At 41.8% G+C, this 26625-nt stretch overlaps 4 protein-coding genes and 3 non-coding genes across 7 annotated transcripts; 4 read left to right on the top strand and 3 right to left on the bottom strand.

Moving 5' to 3' along the window:
• The first annotated feature begins 8429 nt into the window (after positions 1-8429).
• LOC139225138 (FK506-binding protein-like) lies at positions 8430-11700 on the top strand. The gene is made up of 4 exons (XM_070856173.1): positions 8430-8529; positions 9566-9739; positions 9859-10157; positions 10517-11700. Exons 2-4 carry the CDS (start codon positions 9568-9570, stop codon positions 11180-11182), a joined length of 1137 nt encoding a protein of 378 aa, XP_070712274.1. The 5' UTR covers positions 8430-8529; positions 9566-9567; the 3' UTR covers positions 11183-11700.
• trnaf-gaa (transfer RNA phenylalanine (anticodon GAA)) lies at positions 11576-11648 on the bottom strand. Its single transcript has one exon. It is a non-coding gene; the product is annotated as a tRNA-Phe (tRNA).
• A 926-nt stretch (positions 11701-12626) lies between the features above and the next one.
• LOC139225140 (3-beta-hydroxysteroid-Delta(8),Delta(7)-isomerase-like) lies at positions 12627-14181 on the bottom strand. The gene is made up of 5 exons (XM_070856176.1): positions 14072-14181; positions 13580-13886; positions 13446-13482; positions 13224-13354; positions 12627-13124 (listed from the first exon to the last, which is right to left on the bottom strand). Exons 2-5 carry the CDS (start codon positions 13881-13883, stop codon positions 12904-12906), a joined length of 693 nt encoding a protein of 230 aa, XP_070712277.1. The 5' UTR covers positions 13884-13886; positions 14072-14181; the 3' UTR covers positions 12627-12903.
• A 1446-nt stretch (positions 14182-15627) lies between these two features.
• Positions 15628-15699, bottom strand: trnah-gug (transfer RNA histidin (anticodon GUG)). The gene has a single exon. It is a non-coding gene; the product is annotated as a tRNA-His (tRNA).
• Positions 15700-16221: 522 nt separating this feature from the next.
• trnae-uuc (transfer RNA glutamic acid (anticodon UUC)) lies at positions 16222-16293 on the top strand. Its single transcript has one exon. It is a non-coding gene; the product is annotated as a tRNA-Glu (tRNA).
• A 357-nt stretch (positions 16294-16650) lies between these two features.
• On the top strand, positions 16651-19228 carry LOC139225139 (coiled-coil domain-containing protein 115-like). The gene is made up of 5 exons (XM_070856175.1): positions 16651-16855; positions 17371-17474; positions 17559-17671; positions 17764-17943; positions 18832-19228. Exons 1-5 carry the CDS (start codon positions 16736-16738, stop codon positions 18969-18971), a joined length of 657 nt encoding a protein of 218 aa, XP_070712276.1. The 5' UTR covers positions 16651-16735; the 3' UTR covers positions 18972-19228.
• Positions 19229-21742: 2514 nt separating this feature from the next.
• Positions 21743-24811, top strand: LOC139225137 (zinc finger BED domain-containing protein 4-like). The gene is made up of 4 exons (XM_070856172.1): positions 21743-21820; positions 21944-22203; positions 22304-22901; positions 23338-24811. Exons 1-4 carry the CDS (start codon positions 21743-21745, stop codon positions 24178-24180), a joined length of 1779 nt encoding a protein of 592 aa, XP_070712273.1. The 3' UTR covers positions 24181-24811.
• Positions 24812-26625: the final 1814 nt, after the last annotated feature.

The raw sequence follows: 26625 nt of genomic DNA, 5'->3' as shown, positions 1-26625 counted from the left end.
ACCACCCAAATCTAGCTCTTGTCTGATTGATGCGACTTGTCCCAACACAGACACCTTGTTGACAACACTGCGTGAAACCACCAAATGTAACTGACAGACACACATGACAGCTAACAGACCGCAGCAGTACTAACTGTTACTTTGACTGGAAGCTGGTCTGAATTAGAGCCCCTCACCCCCTCCGAGGACCTCAAATCCAAACCTTACTCCTGACTAAATCATAGCCCGCCAGGTGATTTCTGAATCCTGACATTTGCGTCTTTTCACTGGCCAATTTAGTCCATCTCTGTCAACCCACGATGAGTTCACTGGCTTTTTAAGAAGAGATGCAATTGGGGGCACCTCACCTGTGCAGAATTAACTCAGAGCAGCTGATACGTCACTAAGTTAAGCCTCCAGGCCTAACAGACATGGTGTCTCCTGAACACAGCTGTAAAATCTTTATGGATATGTCTAGCAAACCTTTACATCAAACCCCCTGCATTATCGGAGGTAGATACTGCTACTACTGTTTTCACAAGTATGAATAAGTATTCTCTTTACAGCTGATCTAATGTCAGCTGTAAAGAGAACACTTTCTCAAATCATCTTCTGCCATTTTCTGACAGGAGTGAGCACATAAATTTGTCATCTACAGGAAATTGTGGACATAATAGCGTGCAAGCAGTGTGACATGACATGAGCAGGTGTGTGTGAGTGTGTGTGAGTATGTCCACATATGGTGGTCACTCACTGGTGGTGGTATATACCACCAAAGGTCTAACTAGCCTTATCTAAAAGTGCTTAGATGGTATTAAAAGGTCACATGGACTGCCAGACTGTATGTAGGTATGACTGTTCAAGGAGAAACATATCCAGATGTGTGTTAATATGAATGCGTGCGGGGACCTAATGGTCCACAGTGACTTTCTCTGATCACTGAACACACACAACACACAACACACTGCAAAAGAACACATGAAAGTGCTGTCAAAAGAAACTTCTCAGGCCCCCTCACAGGAAGACCCCATTACAGCATGTGCATCGATAAAAACGGTCCCCCAATCTGCCCTCTGGCTCCCAGATAGCCATCTCCTCCCCTCAGTGGGTTCCTACTCAGGCTGTGAAGGTCCGACTGTATAACTGGCCCCCAGAGGAACAACATAATGGAGTTAACTCTGTTTATGCTCCAGATAAAACAAATTTACCCTCGCTTTCTGCCAGATTCCCCATATTGCTGGCGAGCACACACATATTAGCATGCTGTGTTTAGTGATGGCAGAATAGTGGCACACTTAATGTGTGTGTGTTTGTGTGTCAATGGGAGGTAGCAGATTTAATAATTTCATATGTATAATGTAAGGTGTGAGACACCCTGATATGAATTTAATACGGATTTGGTTTGAGTGACATACGAGCACACAGATAAACCCAGACCACAATTTTTATTCATAAATTCCTCTGTTGCACTGAATCTAGAGCACAAATGATGGAAAATCAATGTTTTTTCAATAATGATTTTCAAAAGGATTATAGTCTGTGTACATAGTAAAATATATACAGTACTTTGTGGCACATACACAGTGCATGAGTAGAAATACATGCAATGTTAAGGGAAGTGCAAAATACATGGATACATAAAAATGACACGGCTGAAAGCACAGGGCTATGCTATAATATAATAATTTTACTGTATACAAAATGGAAAATATGAAGTATGAATGGAAAAGAAAAACTGCCAAATAAAACAGTTAAAAGGTATTAAAAGTGCATCTCACTGCAAGTACCAGACATCATTAAAACAGCAGATCTAGCAGCCAACAACCGTGGATTGAGATTCAGGTACATGAACTGTGCATTATAATGATCCTTGTCAGTGTCCAGCAATGAGACAGAGGTTGTCCAGACTCATGGCCACAAGAACGAAGGATCTCCTGTGGGATTCAGTGGTGCACCTTGGTGGCATCGCTCTATTGCTGAGGGTGTACCTGTGTTCATCCAGAAAGCCATGAGGGTAGTTAGGGGTATTGTGCTTGTTAGTGAGAGCTGTAGGAGGCGTTGAAACATCATTAATGTTCCATTTCTGTTCTAGGAAAAGGACGTCAGTCATATAGTTTTAATAGTGCATCTCACAGTTTTACGTGTGGCCTTAACAGTGTCACTAGAGCATGACTTAAATGTGCAAATGTGCATCTGCCACATAAGGATGCAATACTATGATGTTTTGTTACTCTGGGAGTTGAAGTGGGAGCCTGTGTTTTTCACTTGCACTTGAAGCAATCTCATCATGACATTATAATGTTGATGAATAGTCCTGACCTGGCAGACTCTGCTCCATCACTGCTAATGGAAGAGAAAAGTCATACTTCACTGCTTGTGCAACTCTGCTGGCAATCAGTTTGAATTACAAGGCCTTGCACCAATTCAGGCTTTGGGTTTTTTTTCTTCGTGTAATACTCGTGTGACAGTGATAGATACAGTGTGTCATGTGTGTTGGTGCCACAAGTGATACCTTCCTTCGCTCTGTCTCTCTTGACCCTGTTGTTTCAGTGGCTCTAATTAGCCTCAGGATCAGCCCACTTGACCTGGAAACCTCAATAAATGAAACTCCTGTATGCTGGCAGCTCATTATGTAGTCAGACCACTCTCAGTATTCATGAATGCACACTGATGGATTTATATGTAAATTACATCATTTTTTTTCAGAGCACTCATTAATTATTTTGAAATTATACCCTCAAATCTATGCTTACAGTGAAGTTCACACATGGGAAGAAGTTTGTCAATGCAGGTTCAACAGTTTGTATGTAATTGTAACAAAATCCAAAAATGTTTCTGATGAAAATGGCAAATATTTATATTTGGGGATTTAGAACAAAGACATGTTTGTCCATCAGAAATACATTTAAGAACCTTATTCTTTATTTGTGGATTATTTATATACAATGATAACTATTTACATGTGCATTGAAAAATATTTATGCGGAGAGAAATATTCATGTAAAAGTCCTGAAATACATTTGTGAATTCCTCTATGTGCATTCATTGATACTGAGACTGATGTGACTCCATAGCTCATTGTTATACTACAGCATTCCCCCTCACAACACAATAGGAAATGGTGCAGTAAGTCAGATCTATGATTACATTTTTATGTTTCTTGTCAAGACTGTTATGCTGTTGTTGGAAAGTTTGTTTTGACTTCTTCAGCTCAAATTTGACTTTTAATTTTTGAGCAAAGTCCAGTGGAGGAGTCTTAATGAGGTATGATGATCCTTTAGTTTATGTAGTTTGTCTAATCTACTAATGCTGAGTGTGGGAACCACTTAGAATAAAGCTTCTGCCTTCATGCTGAGTTTACATAGTGAAGTCTGAGCCTGTTGTCAGTGTCTCTCACTATAAACAACAAACAGCCCCAGGGGGAGTAAAACTAGATACAGTTAAAGTACTCAACACACTAACACATACATGCTCGGACAACATTATGTGCACCGGTCTGTCTCACTACGAGGGATAAACACCCTGTCGTGTGGCCCGATCTGTTTACGAGTTAGCCTCTGGCCGACCAGGGTCGCAGAGGTTGTATGTGTGTGTGTGTGTATGTGTGTGTGTGTGTGTGTGTGTGTGTGTGTGTGTGTGTGTGTGTGTGTGTGTGTGTATGTGTGTGTGTGTGTGTGTGTGTGTGTGTGTGTGTGTGTGTGTGTGTGTGTGTGTGTGTGTGTGTGTGTGTGTGTATACGTGTGTGTTACTGTCTGAGAGTGTTAGGGAATGTGTGATGGAGGGATTACAGGCGAGCTGGCCGCCACTTTCGTGACGAAAAAAGAAACACAAACAGGCAGAATGTAAGACAAGCTCAATGTTTAGAGCTTTTGATGGGGGGAGAAGTGAGTCTTCAGAGTAGGCTGCTGTCTATAAAGAAGATGGCCACCATATCATGGATTAAAAAGAAATTCTGTCAGTTTATCACCTTCTTTGTCCTTCTCTCTCACACAGCCAGTAAATTGTGTTGATAGAGTCCGTGGTGGGATTGACATTCTCGGTTAGTTCCGCTGTGTGATCCTGCTGGTGGTCAGTCCATCTTTATCCTCGTGGGAAAAGTCTCCACCCAAATCCACATCTATCTATCTATCTATCTATCTATCTATCTATCTATCTATCTATCTATCTATCTATCTATCTATCTATCTATCTATCTATCTATCTATCTATCTATCTATCTATCTATCTATCTATCTATCTATCTATCTATCTATCTATCTATCTATCTATCTATCTATCTATTCTCTCTTCTGTTCACCTGTCTCACTCCACCTTTTCCCAGAATGACGCATGTTGAACCCCTCAGAGAGGGCAGCAAAGGCCGTACCAACCCTCCAAGCAGCGTAAAGCTTTGGCTACTGAGGTTGCAGCTGTTCCCTGGACCCATCTACTGGCAGGTTGCAAGCCCTTCTGGCGAACATCAAGCGGTCCACGAGCCCTGGGATACATGCTTCTGAACTTACCCACTGGGATGTTTCACAAGAGGCCAGCTGGGAAGTCGGAGGGAGCCAAGAGGAAGGCGAGGGGGTTGAAGGAGATAGTCAATAGGAGACGCAGAGGAGAAAGAAACGATATTGGTAACACATGGATGGGGATTAAAGAAGTGAACGTTCTGGTTTGTGTGTGAGAAAGAGGGAAAGGCGGGGAGTTGTAGAAGGAAATATTGGGACAGCGAGGGTAATGTCCTTGAAGGGTGATTGTGAGATGCACACAGACACACTATTTGCTTCCCTTCGTTATCAGAAATGTATAATGGCAGACAAAAGTATTTGAAAACTCTAAATGTGAATGTTTTTTATTGTACTCTCAAGAAACATTATTGAAAGTCCATTTGAAATGCAGTACAATTAGAAAATGTGAGCACTTGAAAAGACTGAATTTAACATCACCTGCTGCATTTAAATCAACTCTTACATTTTTGATACCGTAGATTTTGACTATTTCTGTATTAAGCACCTGTGGATATTGATACCAGAGCGCCTGCATGTATTAAAGCACTAAGTAGGCGTGCCATTAGGATCTGAAATCTTGTCATTTACTAGCTCCCTAACACTACATTAAGAGATTCAGCACCCATTAACAGGAGGGGAAGGTCCTCAACTGAAAAAGGGTAATGTACTGGAGGAGGATCTTTTTGAGAACTGTGGGTTATATTACCAAAAGATGATCAGAAAACTAAAAAATATCTGGCCAGTCTTCTGTGTGTGAAAAAGTTGTAATACAAAATTTGAATTTCTCTAATGCAGGCCAGAAAGAAGATGTGGAGTAAATGCTATAATTGTCTACTTAAACTCTACTACTACTCTACTGAAACCTAAACTCTCCTGTGGGAGAAATGTGTTGATTGTAAACACATTAGTAGTCATTTGCCTGCATTAAAATGTTTATCCTCACTCTTGTTTAAATATACAAGAAATCAGGAAATTTTCATTTCATTTCACTAAAAATAATATGTATTGATATTTGATATTTATTTTATATTTGTTTGCATTAGATTGACCGAGATCCATTTCCATCAACAAACAAAAGCAAAAAGTCAAAGTTGTATTTTTCAGTTTATTTACTTCATATCATTGACTCACGTTTCCAAATGTTAAAATATCAGGTCTTCAAAAGTGTTTTCTCATCACTTTCTCCTCTGCAAGTTAATTTCCTCCAAAGCACTAAAGCTCAGTTGAGCACTAGTCTTATATTCTCACTTATTCACTCCAGATAAAACATATTTTCTCTTCTTTTGTCCATATTTGGCTCTAATTGAGTGCATGTGTGCACAGTCCGTTTGGGAGTGACTGTCTGCTGCCAGCGTTAAGATACAAATGCTGCAAAGCTCCAAGAGTTTCAAAAACTTCATATTGAAGATATATAACTGAAACTGGGTTACATCACTCAGTGCCAGTGAGGCTGACTGCGCTGCACACCGTACAGTCTGCACTGCACCTGTACAGGTCGTGTTAGGTGTGTGTGTATTGTAGGGAAGAGAGAGACCCCTACTGAAAAGTCATGCTTGTAATGCACGTCTGCACGATCTATGGTACTGAAAAGTATAATTCAGCAGAGGTAGCAGCTTTTTTCTGTTTGTTTCAGCTGTAAATTACTTGAAATTGCTCTAAATTACATAACTTTAAAGCAGCCTTACCATCACACGATCACAGGTTCTGACTCCCATCGAGTGCCCATTGAATTTTAGTTTATGAGTCCCGTTTTTCACCATCTTTGTGCACCTGTTTATTCATGTGAGTGACTGCAGCTGTAGATCTGTGTCATATTGCTTCATTTTTTCCGGTTGTTCGTGGCTGCAGTTTCACTCTTCTTAACCTAGTTGTTCTTAGTGGTGTCTCTACAAAGAGCCTCTCTTTACTGTAAATGAGCTGGATGACAGTAATGGTGACTGAGGAGGCCTCAGTGTCCCCAAACCAGATTGAGATGTTTCAGTGCAGCACTTCTATTCAGTCATGTAATCTACTTTATGTTTTATTTTAGTATCACAGTATTATCTGCCCATTTTGAGCTATAATTTGACCCATATTGGGTTTTTGAACTGACTTGAATATTTGGAAATTATATTTTTTAAACAAATACATAACATTAATAATATGGATCCTGTAGATTATTTTTCATGATAAATATACATATTTTCCACTGTAAAAGTTGCTGAGTAAGTGGTGCTTCCACGAGTACATAGCCAGCACCTTCAGATATATGACTCAGGTATTTTTACAGCTTATTTTAATTAAGATTATTCTATTCTGAGGCATTATAATCACATTTTTTCTTGTTGGATTTGAGAGGCTGGACATCCTCACTAACCTGGAAAAAATTTAAAACAATATTGAGTGAATGCAGCATGTCGTCCCTTTTCAGCAACAGTTGCTTCAGCAACTTTAGTGCATGGCTAAATGCTGCCACCTGATGATATAACATAGCATATCAGGACATAAAATGGACCACCTTAAAATGTTGTAAGACAAACAGAAATGTATATTTATTGCCTCAAACTCTTATGTGAATATGTTTTTTGTGTATTGTAGAATTGTGGATTTTAGTTGGACCTTTGTCATGAATACTAAAACAAACATGGTCGTCTTTGTCCACTGATACAATCTCATTAGTTTATTACCTCGTCTCATACTCATCAAAGGTCAAACAGGCCCCATATAAGGGGACAGATTGCATCTCAGATTACCTCCTTCCTTTCTGTCTTTGTCTCTGTTTCTCTCTCTGTGTCTCACACACACACACACACATGCTTGTCGGTTGTGGTATTTCTCTGATAGACCTAATGGTTTCTAGTGTGTGGAAGATAGAGCCCTAACTCATACTGACAGGACATATTAACACACAGGCCTTAAACATGAGTGGTACAAGTCAAAGGTCAACACACAGATGGAGTTGAAAACACTGTGTGTTCTCTAGTAAGATGTGACAAGGCACAAAATCATTTTCTAAATCCTGTGTTCTAACGTAACAGATATATTTTGTGGTGCACTTCATTTGACAAGCCTGTGCTGCAGCTTCAGCCCATAATTCCCCCAGCATCAATGTGCTCAAAAATCATGATACACACATACACACAAACAGCTGAAGACATTTAGATTACATTCATATTGCATATAAAAATTACGTTGTATGTTTTTGCACGTGTGAGATATTTTTCTTATCTGAATAGATCTACTCTATATAAACAGAATGTAAATGTAATAGGATAAAATAACATTAGTCTTTATGGATCTCCAGAAGGGAAATTTGGGTATTTGAGCTGTAGATATGGCAGAAATAAGTACAGAGAAAATTTAAAAAATACTATACAAGAGCAGTTTAACTCAAAATTACTAGGCAGCTAATAGTGCAGAACCATGTGGTGCATACAGGTGTAGTTAGTAGTAGTAAAGTAAGTAAATGATTGTATATGAATGAGTAGGCTAATACGATACCATTTACTGTAATAACAGCATTGGCCAGACGACTATATGATACCAGATTATCCTGTGTCTTTATTGATATAGAAATATGACATATAATGCATTATTTGAAGAGGAAATCAACATCACAGCCTCACCAATAAGAGATAAGACCAAAGACACAGTCTGTGTTCATTTTCAGGCTCTTTTACAGTTTTATGGCAACTTTCTGTAGAAAGTTGTAAGATAAGAGCAGTAACCATATCAGAGGACACGTGATATGAATGAGATGAAATTTGAAGTCCTCATATAAGGGTGAAATAACAGTGGTAAGGCTAGTTTACTTAACACACTGACAAACAAATAGACCAAAATAACTATATTACGCGTGAAATAATGTCAATGTACGCTCCGGTACAGAGGGCGGCGGTAATGTGCCTTCGATCTGGCTTCGCAGCCCCCATTATAATGTCACACGAAGAAGAAGCAGAAGGCGCATCAAAAGAAGAAGAAGAAGAAGAGGAGTAGTACTTGGCGTCTGTTTACACTCACACATTACATTAGTCTGTGATTGACGGGACAGCTAATGCTTCATGTCAGACTTGTGCATGAGGTAAGATCATAGATATATACCTTTTAGTCAGGCGTAGCTCTTAGCAGCCACACAGACTATGTGGAATAATGAGATTTAGTTTTTGGATCGCCGCCATAGCTATCTGATGCTAACTAAAGCTGCTTTGTTTACTGTTGACAGTAGTTTTATCAGGCTAACGTTGGGAACGTTAATGCATCTGCTAACATGATTTCATACACGATGTAACAACAGGAGACCACCAACCCACTGTTTACCGAGCTTAACTTTCTCAGTATAGTCTAAAAAGTCAAATAAAATGAAAACTATTATCTTGCTAATGTTAATGTAAATGGTAATGTTACATTAGCTACATGGTTGAGACTGTCGGTGCTAACAGTCTTAGCTAGCGCTAACTCCTCATTTAAGTTTCAGTGTTGTGGTTGTGATAGCGAAGTGAACTTTAGGGTCTTCCTCTCCGACGAACGGGCTTTTCTTTGTGATTAGATATTGCTGTTGTTATTGCACATGTAAAAAAACTTACATTTGTTCATAGATAGGATAGATGGGATAGTTATTGTGACACGGTTCACTTCATATTGTATAGACACTGATAAAAGGGAAAGAGGTGGAAAAACTCTGTTTTCTGTTCTGTTCTGTGAAGCCCTTAGTCAGTAAATGCACAGTATTAGGATTGTTGATGTGTGGTTTATTTCCAGATATGAGAGGACATTTCATCAAACTCTTCAAGTTTCTTTTTCAAAGCTTTTCTAATTTTTCCTTCAGGTGTAAGGTTGGTTGTTGTTGTAAGCCACTGCTTCATTCACAGTCTGGGAATCATTTTTATTTATTCATGTATTTTTTTTAACCTGCGATAATCTCAAATAAAATTATTTTAATTCAGCTCAACCCCAAATCCCAAACACTCCTTGGATTGGACAATATGCTTGGTTGCAGCTCTAGTGTTTGTGGTTATTTTTACATTCCTCTACACAAAAATTGGCATTTATCGTCTTATGTGAGTGAGCAGATGATATGATCACCTTTTATGTTTGTCTTGATATTTTTATGAATCCAGGTATGGACACAGAGATGGATCTCCCTTTAGAAGCACTGCATAGCAACAGTGATCACGATGGCGTTGATGTCACATCCTGGGTGTCTGTGTGTCCCAGAGGTCTCTGGAAAGTCCAGCAACGGCGAACAAGCAAGAGAAGTCAACAGATTGTCTCTAATTGTGGAGATGATGCATGTATGATGGTTTTCTGCGGCTTTCTTCCACAATATCAATGATACATTTTTCAGTCCACATTTTTAAAATAGAAACGTGTTTATAATCTAGCTCACATAAAGTGCCTTTTTGTCTTCTAGTATGTTCATCCAGTCACTGTCCAAGGATGGGTTCTCTGTGTCGAGTCCGAGTGCGGCTCAAAGCTAACACGGATAAAACGGAGAGTTTAGTATCTGAAAAGGGACACGAGAAGCTGTCAGTCCATCCTGACCAGTCAGTCACTGAGGTTACAGAGGCTGCGGCCACAAACTTCCCCAGGTGTCAGGAGTCTGTGCTGCAAGTCCCACTGGATGACTGGACAACGCTGAGGCTGGGGGAGGGTCAGTGCGATATCACAGAAGCATGTGTGGAGGGGATGAAGGCGGGAGAGAAGTGTGAGGTAAGAGGAATGGGGCGTAATTCAGTATTATTGCATGGACCAAATTAATCATTGTGTTTTTTTATGTTAAATATGTGAAGATGTATTCATTAAATGTTTTTTATCAGGCTATTTTGTTTTGATATTAAGGTTAGAAAATTATTTTGTCCACTGGCACTGGAGACTGAGAATAAAGCTTGTGAGAGAACAGAAAAAGGGTTTAAGAAAAAGGGCGAAAACTTAATTAGCCAGTGCTAATAAAAGCTGTAATTGTTGGATATGGACTACAGGCTTATTAGCTATTATGTTTTCTTTTAGTCTTTTTTCTGAACCACATTAAAGTATACAGCCAGTGTAAATATTATGTTTTGCTTTTGCAGATAGTGATATCTCCACTGGGAAATGGACCAGATGACTCTGTTTGCCATCCTGCTGAGGAAAACCTGCCTTTGTGGGCCACAGTTGAACTCCAAACATTCACACCAGGCAAGGAATCATGGGAGATGTCTCCTGGCGACAAGTGGGAGTGGGTGAAGTCACACAAAGAGAGAGGTGGAGTGAGATTCAAGAGTGGAGATGTGTGGGGGGCAGCAGACAGCTACAGTCGGGCCCTCAAACTTCTCATCACTCTCCATGGCCAAGATGGGAGGAAACAAGGACACAAGCAAGAAGTGGAAGAGCAGAGAGACAATAACAGCGGTGATAAAACACTGCAGCTACCTTCAGCTAATGAGTTCAGAACCACCAAAGCAGAGCTCCACTCAAACCTGTCCTTGTGCCAGCTCAAACTGGACCAACCAGAGCGGGCGAAGGCCAGTGCAGCTAAAGCTACGCAGCTGGAACCAGGCGGCACTAAGGCCTGGTACCGGCTGGGCCAGGCATGCCAGATGGTGAATGAGCTGGAGGAGGCCAAGCAGGCATTTAGGAAACTGCTGGAGCTACAGCCAGACTCACCTGCAGCTTTAAAGGCACTGAAAAACATAGCAAATAGAGAGAAAGAGACAAACGCTCAGCTGGGGCTTAGACTCAGCAAAATGTTCAGCTGAAGAAAATATTATCTATTATCAGGTGTTATCTGTAGAAAGTTATGTTTCTTCTCATGATTCATCATTAAACACAAGTGTATGTACAGCCATCTATCATGCATGTTTTTCCTCCCAGCCTATACCGCTTGAGTGTGTGAGATGTGTGAATGAAGCTTAAAAGTAATCAATAAATATGTGTTCAGGAGCAATTATTACGCTCATGCAGGAGTGAGGACTGCATCAAAACATGGTGTTCATTCAGTGTCTGTAATATTTGAGTTAAGACCTTTAAAACTAAGATGCTGTACTTCCTGGACTCGACCACAAGGTGTCAGGCTTTTGTCAGTCTGCCTCACTCAGTCAGCGGTCTGTGTACACTGGTGCACCGGTACGTTGTGCCACGTAGGCTCAAAATGCCGAAACCCGGGATCGAACCAGGGACCTTTAGATCTTCAGTCTAACGCTCTCCCAACTGAGCTATTTCGGCGATGTAACGTTGCAAGTTACCGATATATAATAAAGGTTTCCTGTATACTCGATGAAGACGATCATTGATTTGCTCATTCATTCATTCATTCATTCATTCTTTCATTCATTCTTTCTCCATATCCATCCATCCATTATCTATAGTACCGGATTGTCCGTCACGGTCGTGTGAGGGCTGGAGCCGATCCCAGCTAATATTGGATGAGAAGGCGGCTTACAGTCTGGACAGGTCGTTCAAATATTCTATATTACAGTAATTTAAGTCAACATCGGTGCATAGACATCATTATTCTAACAAAGAAGGAAACTCGATTACACTGATGTCTGCTTCATAAACTTTGTAGTTTATGTCCTAAACATACTAATGTAACATTCTCACAGCTCATGGTTTCTGACACCTGAATAGTTAAATTCGTGTTTTATGTATATTTATGATAGATTAGTTGTGCATTTGCGTTGTTATCATTTATTTATTAAGACCTGTTTTTAAAGAGCCATATTTGTTATGGAGATTACAGTGATTTTCTTGGTTGATTTCAGAGGTTATGTTACTGTGGTAGATTGATTATCCCAACTGTTGAGTTTCATTGCTGCCATAGTGAGATGGACATACAGGAGGCTGCCTCAAAGGAAGGGTAAATGCATTCAGACATGCAAAATAGCGTGCTGTAGTGGAAAATACTCAGCAACAGTGTGAAGTGCACTTTGTTGCAAAGTGTGTAAAAGCACATAACCAATGAAAATGAATCTTAAAGTAAAGTATGCCTGAAGTGGATTAAACATACTCAACTGATTGGATTATATAAAAGGAGCTACCCACTAAAGGGGATCTCAACAGTCTTGGTTTTATTAAGCAACAAAAACAAATACTTTGACCAAATACTTGAATATGGGCTCCGTGTGAAAGATGCACTTATAATATATAATAAACCAACAAACTGAAGATGATGTTGGGAAAACAATTATTTATTTCCCTCCTCTCCCCGAGGCTCTACAAAGCCAGAACAAAATTCAGAGCTTTTGTTGTCACGTGCACAAGGAACAAGCGGCATTTCAAAATGAAATACTTAGTTTGCAGACAATTATTGGGTATTCAAGGCGCATAATACAGCAGGTACAACATGACATCTTAGTTGAAGCCTGTCCATCTCCAAACAATGAATAATTTTTGTGCATCAGCTTTCAGTGTAGTGTTCTTTCAGCAACATTAAGTGAAGGCTATGCCGCCCCCAGTTGTCAGTCTGTTCTTTGTGCTGTCACTTCCTCTTAGACTTGTGTGACTTTGTGCTGTCAGTGTGTGTCTGGGCTGCTGACAGCTGTCTCCACGCGTCCACAATGAGCGCCAGCGGTATGACGATCCACAGCATGTTCATGAACACAAAGTAGAACCAGAAGTAGATCGGGTGTCCCAACTCACTGTGAGCGTAACCGTCTCTGTGCTCAAGGAAGAAGTAAAGCACTGCTCCATACAGCTGACCTGGAATCAGATTGTGCAAAATACCCATCATGTAAATACGATCAACAACAACAAATTTGCTTATGAGTGACAGTTTTTGTAGTGACCACATCATCTTACCTAATGAAATGATGAGCTGCAGAACAAATCTGTAGGGCTTGTTAGTTAAGAAGGCGAACATGACCCAAAAACTGAAAGGTCCCCATAACCATGCAGTCACAGTCTCCATACAGACAGTGAAGTTATCCGCTCTACATAGGGCAAGAAATATTCATTATACAGTTAGTTACAGCTTGTTTTTATGTCAAAGCTCAACATGGTTCTGTGCAAAAATGAACTCACATTACATATCGACTGTCTCCTTTGGAGTATTCTTTCCCTGTGAGATAGAAGTTTAAAACATGTTGTTTAAAAGAGCCCTTCCTGACTGCACCATCGCACTTTTCTGAACATGTTTTTTCCTTGTTTGTACTCACACAGCTGTGACAGGAAACTCTGGTCTCCTGGAATAATATCATAATACAGCGAGAACCAGCCCTCAATGACGCTGTGGATGAAACCACAAACAGCAAACCAGCACACAGCCAGACGCCTCAATGTGCCCAGCCTGACGGTGGTCCCTGTGTGGCCGGTGATCAGCCAGGTCACGAGAAGAAACACCCCAGACACAGAAAACAGGAAGGCCAGAATCTCTGACATGGACCTGTCGTTGGCGACATAGGTGGGAATCAGCAGGTTTCGTGGCCAGTAGGGATGAAGAGTTGCTGATGTGGTATCCATCACCTGTTACAAGAGAGGATGGTCAACACCATTCAAAAACATCCACAACAGGCTTAAAAATAATATGTATATCAGTTTGAATAAGCACTTCCTGCTCTGCACTGATAATGAGTCTAAAAAAAGTTAGCTGCTAGAGTTTTTTTTATAGCAGACAAAGTTAACAAGCTAAATGTGTATTTTGTTCTTACCGGTGATGCTATCAAACTGGGTGTCCAGCCACTAAAAGTTTAAGCTTTGTATTTAGAAAAAAAAGGAGTATTAGATAAATTCAACAATATCTTTGAGGTCCAACAGTTCAATGGTCTCTGACTACAAGCCACATCAGTGCAGAGGGACTCAAACACGGAAGTCACTAGAGTAGGGGGCGGATACTTGTGATTGCAAGGACCAATAAGAGGCCCGAATGCATAGAACTAGCGGCACATGCGATCTGCGGGCATTTTGATTGGCTCTTCATCTCGGAACACTGGACGTTACCGCGACAACCACCAATGAAAACGCGTCTCTTACCCCGAAAGACCGTCCCTGTTTTTATGACGATGATACTAGTGATATGTCTACAGACGGTGAAGGGTGAAGTTCGAGGTATCTTTCCCACATGTTCTTCTTTGACGTGGCTGTAGGAGGCAACCTTGTGAGGGCAACATTGACCTAAAACACTGCTAACCTCTAACTGTATGACCGCAGTGAAGTCGTTTTTAAGTTGGCTATTCATCAGATATTCCCTCCGGACATGGCTGCGTCCTCTTCCTCAGTTTAAAGCCTCTGTTGGCAGCAGGAGGACGGTCAGCTCAGCTCTCAGCACCGCGGGCTGAACTGCTGGAGACTGAGATGGGGACCATCAATGAATTACTGTTAACACAAAAACAATGTTATTTCAATACCTTCATAATGACTTGCCAGTATTAGTGAAAATGATGGCTAAAATATTATTGTTTTATTTATTTATTTATTATTGTTTCATGCAGTACCTTTATTTAGTTTGCCAGTATAGTTGATTTATTTTACATGAACATGTTGATTCAAAATAATGGATTTTTCTGTGTTGACTTTGACTTTGTGACAAATCATTACCAGAAATCATTTTTTTCACTTTTTCAGTATACTTTGATCCAGTGACTCAAAATCACTGCCAAAGTGTATCACTACACAGCCTGCAAAGGACACACCAATTTATAATGGGTTTTAGTGCTTCCTTTAGTTTACACTAGTGGGTATTTTTATGCATTTTTAAAATCCTCTTTATATTGGATTTTACAGCTTATTTTATTCAGCTCTAAAATGCAGTATAAAGTATAAAGAGGTGTGTCATTTTTACCATTTAAAGTGTAAACTATATAAGATGAGAAAACAGTGAGTAGATGAATCTAATTACATTATTAGAAAAAAACATATTTCATCCAAGAACTGTCACAGAAAATTATTATAGTCCATGTGAAATGAGAGGAAACAGGCTGATCTAAAGCATAAAAGCATACGGAAACATAAATAACCATTTAATATTATTATTAATAATAATAATAATACACTATAATTATGTCCAGAGATTATCCACCTTGAAAGCAACTTAAACGTGTTCACGTGAGATGTCTGAAGATCAGTATGAGTAAATAATTTAAATGAAGGACAGGTCCTAACTTTGCAATTACCAGAATAAAATATTTCGTAAACGATAAATTAGTCCGTAATCTTTGTGAAAAAGAGAAAAAGTTGTCCTCCCAAGCCGTGTCAGGGATCTTATCCCTGCCGTGACCCGGATTCGAACCGGGGTTGCTGCGGCCACAACGCAGAGTACTAACCACTATACGATCACGGCGAGCTACTGGGAGTCATAGTGAATCACCGTACAGAAGACATTATGAAGCCATGCGGGGGGAAAGGTTATTTGTTGAGCTGTCTGTCGTCAGAGAGCAGGAGCTACTACTGTTTCAGCAGATCCACAGAGTATCCCCGGGATACCTCAAATCTACAACAACAAATGGCAAACATATACGCATATTTTTTTTTTTTACATGAAGACAAACTTAACGCCAGCTGTCGTTTTCTTAATGTTCAGTGTTGGTCGAAAGAATCGGCTAACGTCGACATAAGGCAGGCTTTCCACAATATGTACCCGCGATGTGCCTGCTACATGAAACCTAGTTAGCTTGTGGTATGCTAAGTTTCAGCATGTTTAGCGGTTTATAGCTGGGCTGCATAACTTAGTCTTATTTGTCTCTGTGCCCTGCCTTGTCGTTTCACCAGCCGTACACGGAGACATTTGCCAAACAGCCACAATGAGAACAGAAGTCATCGCGATAACCGGTTAAAAAAATACATGAACTGAGCAAAGTGTAGGTCCCATATGGTCTAGCGGTTAGGATTCCTGGTTTTCACCCAGGCGGCCCGGGTTCGACTCCCGGTATGGGAACTGAGCTTTTCTTGTTTAAATTAATTTGATGAAGGGAAAAGTCACGAGCAGACATAGAACCAGAAATTTCTTGGCCATATTTTTGTAGGATGGTTACAAATCAGAGTGCAACGACATTGAGCATGCAAGATAAAATGTTGTCATTTGGGTTATTTACGAATATAACAGCTTATTTTGTGAGTATTGGTTGCTACGGTGATACGAGTAAATTACTTCAAATGCACTAATGTTTTGCCTTCAAAACTGAAGTCCTGACTGATTTCTGTGTTTTACTGCGACGGGTTGAGTCTAACCACACGTGATTTACGTCATACGTCACATGATGCTATACGGAAGTAGCGCAGTCTATTTTTTTTTTTTACGTTGAATGGCTGATTTCCAGTAGAAACGACCGCGGTGAAGACTGTAGAAGAAAGCATTTGAGTTAGTAGATACAGTCGACATGGGTTTGTCAGAATGTGAGGAGTCTTCTCTGTTACTGGACGAAAAGCTGCTCCGTTTCATGGACCAGCTGGAGTTACTGGAGGAGAAACGAGCCACTCTGAACTCTCTCATAGAGCAGGTAGCACAGAAAGTAGAGTAGAGTAATGTCTTGTAATGTCCTTTTAGCAAGCCTTCCACCCTCAGACATGTATCTCTGTTTATATATGTGTTTATGAATGAATACAAGCTACACAAAAGATCCTTTTTTAAACTCAGTTAAAACAGCACTTCTGGTAAATAACCAAACGTTTGCCAAACCTCTCATTTGTGATGGTTTGCTGGGTTTTGTAGTATTGTGTGTTAGTACACTGAATATCGTTTAGATTTGTTGTGTTGATCACACTAAAAAAGAAATGTGTCAGCCTGGGCTCTAGGAAATTGCGATGGGCAATGTTTTATAATCATCTAATGCTTTACAGACCAAACCATTAACCGATTAATCGAGAAAATAAGCATCAGATTGCAGGCCTCATATCCTATAACAACCAACATCAGTGCTGCTTACGTTTCTTTTCTCAAATTTGCCAAGTCCATGTGTGCAACGCACTCTTACTGTTTGAAGTCCTGTGTTTAAGTTACCATCTCTCTCCACAGGGATGGTTTTCCATTTCCAAGGCTCGATATTCCATGGGAAATAAACAAGTCTCTGCACTCCAGTATGCGAGTGAGATAGAGCCACTGGTCCATGTTAATGCCAGGTGGGGAAATGAACGCTACCAGGTTAATTGTTGGCTACTGGAAATGAATTTGCTATTTTTATGACTTGCGTTTATGTGTTGCAGAACTCTGGACAGCGGTAAGGTGGATTTCTGCACACAAGGGGTTAAACAAAAGTGTAGTAATGAGACTGGAAAGGATGTGGGGTCAATAGAGGATATTGGACCTCAAGAAGAAGGTGAGTCTACTATTGTCCACGTGGTGTTAGGAAAGGAATGTTGTAAACTAAACTAATGCAGTTTTTATTCATGATGTTGTGGTATTTCATAGGTGTCAGGAGAAGAAACAAACCAAAAAAGGCTAACACAGAGAAAGAGGCAAGTAGTAAGAGAGCTCCTGAAGTTACTCCAGCAAGAAAAAGTGACCAAAATCCTCAGCAGGATCCATTGAAATGGTTCGGGATTCTGGTGCCACAATCCCTTAAACAAGCACAGTCGTCATTCAAGCAAGGTATGACGCTACAAGATCCAAAAGGTTTAGGTTTAAAGCAGTCAAACATTTGCTTTTCTAATATATTATCACTTAATAATATAACCAAGACATAATTTTGATTTGATGTGTTTGCACTTGACACTACTAAGGACAGATTTTCGGTCTTTTCACAATATACCAAAACAGCCATGTTTCAACAGTTGTACATACGCAGCATAACTAAACATGCTGCTTGTACAGAAAAACACCACCAAATACAGAAACACTTTTAACCTGTCAATGATTTAAAAATGAGCTGAGTGATGCATGGTGACACTGCAGTTTGGCTGAGCATGCTTGTTGGACTTAAATGTCCTCTGGAAACATTTTATTGCAGATTTTCAGTATGTGTTATCAGGTCAGTGAAGATGGTTTCTTCATTTGCTTGTGTTTCATCTGTTTGAATGTGTTTTCTTTAGTTGAAGTGCATTCAGTTCTCAGGGCCACATTAGATTCTTTATATTCAGCATGTAGGAATCTTCTATAGAGTGTATAGACAGTGTATAGAAAGTGCATTTGCACACTCAAAACAAAGAGCCAAATGGAAATGCATATTAAAAAAATAGATAAATAAAGTTAGATAATGGGAAGAAAAAGTGAAGATCTGTTTTCTTGCTGGCAGATGAAGTTATTTAAGTCAAAATGGGGAATGTGACATATTACATTTAAAAAAAATAAATAAAATGAAAACCCTACTTACATGTGACATGACACCTCTAATCAGGCATATAAAAAGAACATTGTATTTCTATTGGAGATGATGGTACTCTTATGTTTGTGTACAAAATGAAACTGTTCTTAGTGTACTACTGGTTGAATGCTTTTCCTCATCCCTCACCTTCTCTCCTTTTTTCTGCCATATTGCAGTAATAGAGCTGTCAGCTGAGATTGCGACCCTTCAGACTGCAGTTCTGATCACCAGACAGGACCTGAAGCTCAGTCTGAGAGACAAACACAGCCTCCAGGAGAAATCCTCAACAGCCCAGTTGGACATGGTGGCAAAATAAGTAATTCCATCAGATGATTCTGAGAAGATCCTGTGGCCACAGATGGACTGGAGTCAGTAGGTTACGTTTCCGGACCAGTTGAACTCAACAGTGATCCTCCTGGTGAAGTTTTTATGGATGTAGCAGTTCCTACTTGATTATTAATTGATAGTAGATTATGTTTGATTTTTGTTCTGTTTCTACTGTCTCACTGATAAATGTGTGAGATTAATGTGTTTGTGACTGCTGTCTTCGAGGTTCAATAAAAGCTGTGTTGTAGTCTGTAAGATTATGAATATAAACAGAACCTTTGATTGAAAGGAGGCTCCGGCTGATTTCGAATCTCATATTCAGGTGGCACAGTGGACCAGCTCTTTACGGTTGCGGGGATGATGGTGCGGTCATGGGAGTTTGACCATCCATACATTTGCTTTGTGGACTTGGAAAAGGCTTATGACCGTGTGCCCTGGAGAATCCTATGGGGGGTACTGTGGGACTATGGGGTGTCGGGGGCTGTTGCTACAAGCTATCTAGTGCCTGTATAACCAAAGTGAGAGCTGTGTCCGTTTTCTTAGCACAAAGTCAAACACTTTCTCCCACACCAGGGCTGCTCCTTGTCACTGATCCTGTTTGTGATGTTCATGGACAGGATCTCAAGGCGCAGCCGAGGTGAGGAGGGAGTCCGGTCTGGGAACTTCAGAGTTGCGTCTTTGCTTTATGCAGATGACGTAGTCCTGTTGCCTTATTCAGACCGTGACCTGCAACATGCACTGGTACAGTTTGTAGATGAGCGTGAAGCAGCCCAGCTGAGAGTCAGCACCTCCAACTCTGAGGCCGTGGTTCTCTGCTGGAAAGCGGTGGACTGCTCCCTCTGGGTTGAGAGTGAGTTGCTGCCCCAACAAAGGGGGTTTATGTCCGGCTTTTGTTCATGAATAAGGGTAAAAAGGAGCGGGAGATGGACTGATGCAGGTGCTGTACTGTTGTGGAGCTGAGCTGGAAGGCGAAGCTCTCGATTTCCCAGACGATCTACGTTCCAGCTGGGACATCCAGAGGGAACTCGGAGTAGAGCCACCGCTCCTTCACATCGAAAGGAGTCATTTGAGGTGGTTTGGGCATCTGGTCTGGATGCCTCCTGGGTGTCCCCCCTTGGAGGTCGTCAGGGCTCCTCCAACAGGGAGGAAGCCCTGAGGCAGACTCAGATGTGGCTGGAGGGATTATATATCTCATCTGGCCTGGGAACAAATCAGGATCCCCCAGGAGGAGCTCAGAAGCACAGCTCAGGAGAAGAACACCCAGATTAGCCCGATGCCCCACTCCGGATAAACAGAAGAAAATAGATAGATGGATATAAATACAACCTGTCTGAAATGTTTTGATAAATGGTCAGTACTACTTTCATACATCATTTACAACTTATTTGCTCTTTATAAAGGAGTGGATTCAAATAGTCTTTAATGTAATTTTTCGGAATAGTTTTTTCTCTGATTTTTTTTTTTTTTTTTTGAGTAGCTGCTACTGAGAGATGAATATTTTTATTCTATATACAGAAATCTTAATTCCAAATATTACATCAGAGGAAAGCGGCCTCCTCTTACTGTAACGACACGAGCATAATTAAAGCATCTGACTGAGCGCCACCACCCTCAGATCCACGCAGCTCGACTGGGGACAGCCGAACATTACCGGGAACTGTCGAAACGGGAAACGAAAACTCCCGTTTATTGTGTGTACTTCCTGGTCCAATTATAATATTGTCTGCATGTCTCCATGAGCCACGGCGCTCTGCCTCCCCTTCACTTGCGTCCGAACGACGGATGGGAGCGCAGAAACAGCGGATGTAGCCTCACTATTATGTTATTGATATTTCCAGACATCCGCAGCAGCCCTTGTAGCCCGATCGTGGCCGATGTCGGCCGTGCAAGCGACGCAACTCCTGCTTGGAATTTAATTTTCTTTTGTCTGCGCAACTGGCAGCAACATTTTTGATGTGTGAGCAGGGATTGGGAGGTAAACACGCTGGCCTGCGCTCATGCTTAGAGGCGAGGTGAGATTGATACCCCAGACTCAGATTGTCCTTGATAGCAAGTTGATTTTTACTTCGGAGCGGAGGAACTGTGGGCTCCAATGGCGTCAGTTTCGAAGGTGTCTATTCTGGATTACTTTAATATTGTGTTTGAAGGTGAAAATGGCAAAATCGAGTCCAACTGCAAAGCTTGTGGCACCAGAATCCAGGCGAAGAGGAGTGTCACGTCCAACTTCGTAACGCATCTCAAGGTAATGATTTCTAAATAAGATGTGTGTCTTTGTTAACATGCAGGGATGAGGCATCTGCACTTACTCTCATCCTCATCATATTTCTGTCAGCTTCAGCGGAAACAGCTGGATCTTCAGTATCTTTTTATGCACACTACAGTGTCAGCTATATATAACCTGACTGTAGAGACTGTTGCTTCTCCACAAGGATGGATTCACTCATACTGTGTCTTCCTCCATATATGTTAAAACAAGGCTGTGTGATGTAGAGATGTATACACCTAAATAGTGTATTAACTGTTCTCCCTGACAACCAATAACATTGTTGTGCCCCACACTGTCTCTCTCCCGTTCAGCGGAAGCACCAAGCTATGTATGATGACTTTGTGAAAAGGAAAGATATGAAGAGAGAGGGTTACTCCTCTGCTTCCCTGCATAGTTTCACCACCAATGGAGGCAATAGCCGCTACACTCTCCCCATCAGTACTGGAGTGGGAGTGGGAGTAGGAGGAGGAGGTGGAGGAGGGAGTGTTGGAGGAATGGGATCTCTGGAGGGAGGAGTAGGAGGAGGCTCTGGTGGAGGGGTGACCAAGTTTGACAGACATGATCCACGTCAGGTGTGTGTTGTAGTCCATCATCGCTTGAGATGCAAATAACCAAGCTGCTATTTATGACTTATGAAGTATTCATTGTGGTGAATTTGTGATGATGAGGGTTTGTGTTGGTTTTTGTCACCACAGGTTCTGATCTCTGAGGCTATAGCTAAGATGATTGTGCGTGATCTGCAGCCAGTGTCCATAGTGGAAAATCAAGGCTTCAGAGAGCTGCTTCAGCTCCTGGAGCCACGTTACACTCCCGAGACGAAGCATTACATCCAGAGCCAGCTCCTCCCAGCCTACGCCTACCAGGCACAGCTGGCAACCCGTCAGGCCCTGGCCTCAGCACACGCCCTCAGTCTCAGCCTGGATCTCTGGAGGGGCTTAACTGGAGCCACTTCAGGGTAAGGAGGTAAAACCAAGCAAACACAACATGATTCCCATTTGGTTTTGTTCCCTCACTGAAGAGTCTGCCTCTCTCTCTCTCTCTCTGTATGTCTGTAGGTACCTCGGTGTCACCTGCCATTTTCTTACATCCGATTGGCAGATGCGTTCAGCTCTCCTGGCGTGTCTTCCCCTGACTGGGGGAAGCTCTGGGAATCGTGTGCTTTCAGATTTTGATGAAGTGTGTCACTCTCATGGCGTGTCAGGGAGAGCCTTTCGTGTAGTTGCGGGCCCTCTCCTGGCAAGAACAACAGCAAAGCCATGTTGTCTTCCTGGTTTCCTTGTTTCACCTACTCTCGCCAATGGGCAAAATGAAGATGATGAGGAGGTGGACAATGGTAACAACGTGGGGGAAGGGATCAGGAATGGCCACGGTGATGGTGGAGAGGAGGGAGAATGGGAAGACTCGTGGGAGCAGGGTCTGGGTGTTTGTCGGGTGGACTGTTTCTCTCGCTCTCTTGAACAGTGTGTCAGAGAAGGGTTACGCTCCTGTTCACAGCTCTCTTCCACACTGGCCAAGGCTGCCTGTTTCTACAACTACATTACCTCTGCTGTCCCGCCTGAGAAACTTAGCCAGGTGTTTGATGGCCTTGGGTTGACCGTAGGGGGACCAGGAAATACCCCTCTTGCAGCAAGAGACTGGGCTGCTCAGCTTAAGGTATGTCATATTATATATATACAGATGGCACTTTACTTTAAGTCCCACTATTTAGGAATTAGTACAAGTAGAACATAGGAAATTAATTATTTGTCTGTAATATAATACATTACAATGCAGTCGTACACTAACTTACATTCTAAAGAAGACATTCTATATGATTAAAGCTATGTTGTATTGTCTTGTCATGTGTTTTATATGCCTTTTATCAGTTGTTTGCATACTGCTGATAAATGCTAGATAGGGGGTTAAACTAAAGTGTTGCCAGTCTGCAGTATGTGGACATAATAATTAAATTCATAGCCTGATTATGTAGCTGTTTCAGCAGGATTTATAATATAAGACTGAAAAATGCAAGATCTCTGCAAGGACAAAATCAAGGGTGTGTTTCCAGTTTTCAAAATATTAACTTTTTGTGTTGTGTTTTTTGATGCAGGTGCTGCGGCGGCTGCTGGACTCAGTGGAGTTCCTGGAGGAGATGAGTGGTCCGGGGAAGTTTGCCCTGGGTAGTTCAGAGAGAGCCCTACTGAGGGAGCTCACAGACACTTTGGAGCCCTTCATTGAGGCCTGGGACATGGTGTATGGGGACAGACAGGCAGACATACAGACAGATAGACATGTGTCCATCAGCCTGGCTCTGCCGTGCGTTCTGGGCCTTCGGAAGCATCTCTCTGAGACGTCGACCCCCCACTGCCCCTCTCTCCTGGTGGGCCTCAGCCAGGCTGTAGAGAGTCAGCTGTCCCCTATCCTGGAGGACCCCCTCTACATCACTGCCACCACCCTGGACCCCCAGTTCAAGCTCACTTGGAGCAGCAGCCTTGACTGGCACAGACAAGTTCTCTTAGAAGAGTTATCCAAGCATTCCACTGCCTCCAGCCCCATAGACCCCAACACAGACCTACATCCTCTATCCCAGACCCCTCCTGCTCCAGCTCCATCACCCGTGTCTTCTCTTTCTCGGCCCTGTAAGCTGTTCTCTTTCATCAAGCAGAGACCCACAACACAGGCCAAGAGCCTCGAGCAGGAGTTGGCTGTTTACCTACGAGAGGAACCCACAGACGAGGAGGCTTTGCATTACTGGCGGCGCAAAGCAATTGACTTTCCTCTGCTTGCCCAGGTGGCCAAGAGGGCGTTTACCATACCTGCATGTGGCACTGTAGTGGAGAGCATTTTCACTACTGCTGGGAGCTGTCTGCGGCCAGAGAGAGGCCTTGTCTTGCCAAAGAACCTGGAGACACTCATCTACCTCAAAGCCAACTACAGATTATTATGGACTTAAAGCTAAGAGTCAGCATTTCTTTTACTTAAATAGTAACTGGAGGCTTTATATCTCCAGTAAAGTTGCTTCTTGGATACCAACATCTGTTTCTCTCTGAACTGAGCTAGCAGCATAACATAGTCCTCGTACTACAGACCATTTGGCATGAGATGGAATTAATCACCCAGAATTTCAGAGCGGAGGCTCAGTCTTCAGTCTTAAGAAAGGTTTTCCAGACTGCAGTACATGTAGGTGTGGATTGCTGCCTGTTTACCATGTAGCCTGCACACACGGACTATCATTTCACATGCTGTGGACCGAGGGGACTAGAAGCAGATCAATACTAAAGCATTTACTTTGACATTATTTTGCCAGATCAAGGTCTCCAGACAAACACAAGACCATGAAGCCCCCCTCTCTATCCTCCCACCCCTGAAGACAGCTTGTGTCTGTACCAGCTAACACTGACATACCAACAACAACAAAATAGTCAGTTTTTGCATACTGTAGCATATGATTTATGTCCACTGATACACAGTAACCAGGTTGTGGCTAATTCATTAGATTTTTTTGAAGGAAGATGTCCGCTGCTAAACAATTCGTTCAACATTCAACATGCTAAGCATTCTTTTTCCCCCTCTATGTATGCCACTGGGACATCATAATAAATGAGTTTGACTTCTGAATGCAGAGGTGTGTGCAGTTTCCAGATGTGTGTGCACTCATGCTTGCATGCATGTTACGCACTGTTTTTAGTCATTGGAGAAACGCTAAAATCTTCTTCAGATATATCTTTTTTTTTTTTTAACCCTAATTCATTTTTATATTTTCCTCGGCCTGTCCTTTATGACTCCACATGTGCTCTTTCAGAGTGGAGGTCAATTCCATTTCATTTTCTTTATCAACACTTTTTTTTCAATTTCATGTCCAATTCTACTTCTGAACTTTCAGGAACTGAAATGGGTTTGACCCTGCTTCTGGCCCAGAAAACTAGCAGAGGATGTGCATGTGTGGCACAACAGAGGCTTTTGCTTTGTCGACCTCACTGAAATACTTTGAAGCCATTTTTCAAGGCATTGCTTTAAAAAAGAAAGTGTGAATGTTGGTGTGTGTGTTTGCCTTTGTTCAGGGACTCTGTTACTCTAGACTGGGCCAGTGGGGATGCAGGGTAATTGCATTTAATTCCATTACAGTTAAATTTGAGTCAGCAGGAAGGCAATAGTCACATCCTACACAGTACTTTTCTCCAAAGCCAATAAGGCTCACAAAACCTCATTACTAGAGTACTTGGAAATAAGTGGCAGAAGATTACATGTAGCTGCTGTACTTTTGTTCATTAATGGTACATGAGAAGGCACAAATTGCTCTGGTGAATTGATTGATGTTTTGTGAGTAATACGGAACAGTGAGACAACAGCATCAATCAATTTGAAGATGACTGGCTATGCAGGAATTGCAATAGGTCTGATTTAAGGACTGTCATAAGAATTTCTTTTCTTTTCATTTCTTTTTCAGCAACTACCAAAACGCTTCATCCAAGTGTCACTGTTTTTGTTGTTGAAAACCATTTCAGAGGAAGTGTCTTAGTCTGTGTGAGACAGACTTAGATAGATAGATCATAATTATGAAAAAAGATTGCTGTGATCTTAATGATTTTCGCCCCAGGTTGTCTCTGTGGATTTAGATGTGTTGCTTGATATATCCATGTGAATGTATCAGTGTGTTTTTGCTCATCCCCATGGGTGTGTTGTTGTTTGCGAGTGTGTGTGGAGCAGCCTGAGGCGTCTCTCCCTCCCTCCCCCCCGGCTGTGACAGCTCATCCATATGAGTTAGACGAGCAGGCTGGGCTGCGGTCCTATTGGTAATTGCCTCTGAAATGAATTACTTGGCAGAGAGTGAGACTGAGGGAGGGGAGGAAATTGTAATTGAACTGCCCCCTCCCTCCTGTCCTCTCCCTTATGCCTCAAGTTATTACATCTGCAGTGCAGAAAGCCATTTTCCATCTGCGCATAGACACACATAGACACAAAAATACCCACACCCTAACAAAACCAATCTTTCCCCTCCCCCATACAATGGCCTCAGCAGAGGGCCATACTGATGGGATTTCATAGATTGATTGTTCATGGGCACATGCACACTGGGCCACACTTCACTCCTGCACTCTTATTAATAGCACAGAGACAAACATTCTGTTACACATCATGTGTGTTTGTGCTGCACTGCTCCCAATCTTCCCCTTTTTGGGATGCCCTTAAGCTGGCCTTGGTGTACTGCTAAGGCCTAATGGAGTTGGCACAAACAAAAGTGGTGTTTAGTATCGAGAGAACCCTGGTAACCCATACACACAGACACACACACAGCCAAGCATCGTTATTAATAACCCGCCTGCTGCTGGCCTGTTGACAGTTAAAGCCTGGTGGATTAAAGAGCTACCTGTCACTGTGGTTGAAGTTGCACACTTGT

This window comes from Pempheris klunzingeri, unplaced genomic scaffold, assembly GCF_042242105.1.
Source record: "Pempheris klunzingeri isolate RE-2024b unplaced genomic scaffold, fPemKlu1.hap1 Scaffold_66, whole genome shotgun sequence".
Classification (NCBI taxonomy): Eukaryota; Metazoa; Chordata; class Actinopteri; order Acropomatiformes; family Pempheridae; genus Pempheris; species Pempheris klunzingeri.
The sequence above is the reverse complement of the archived record's forward strand: the minus strand, read 5'-3'. Positions and strand labels throughout refer to the sequence as shown.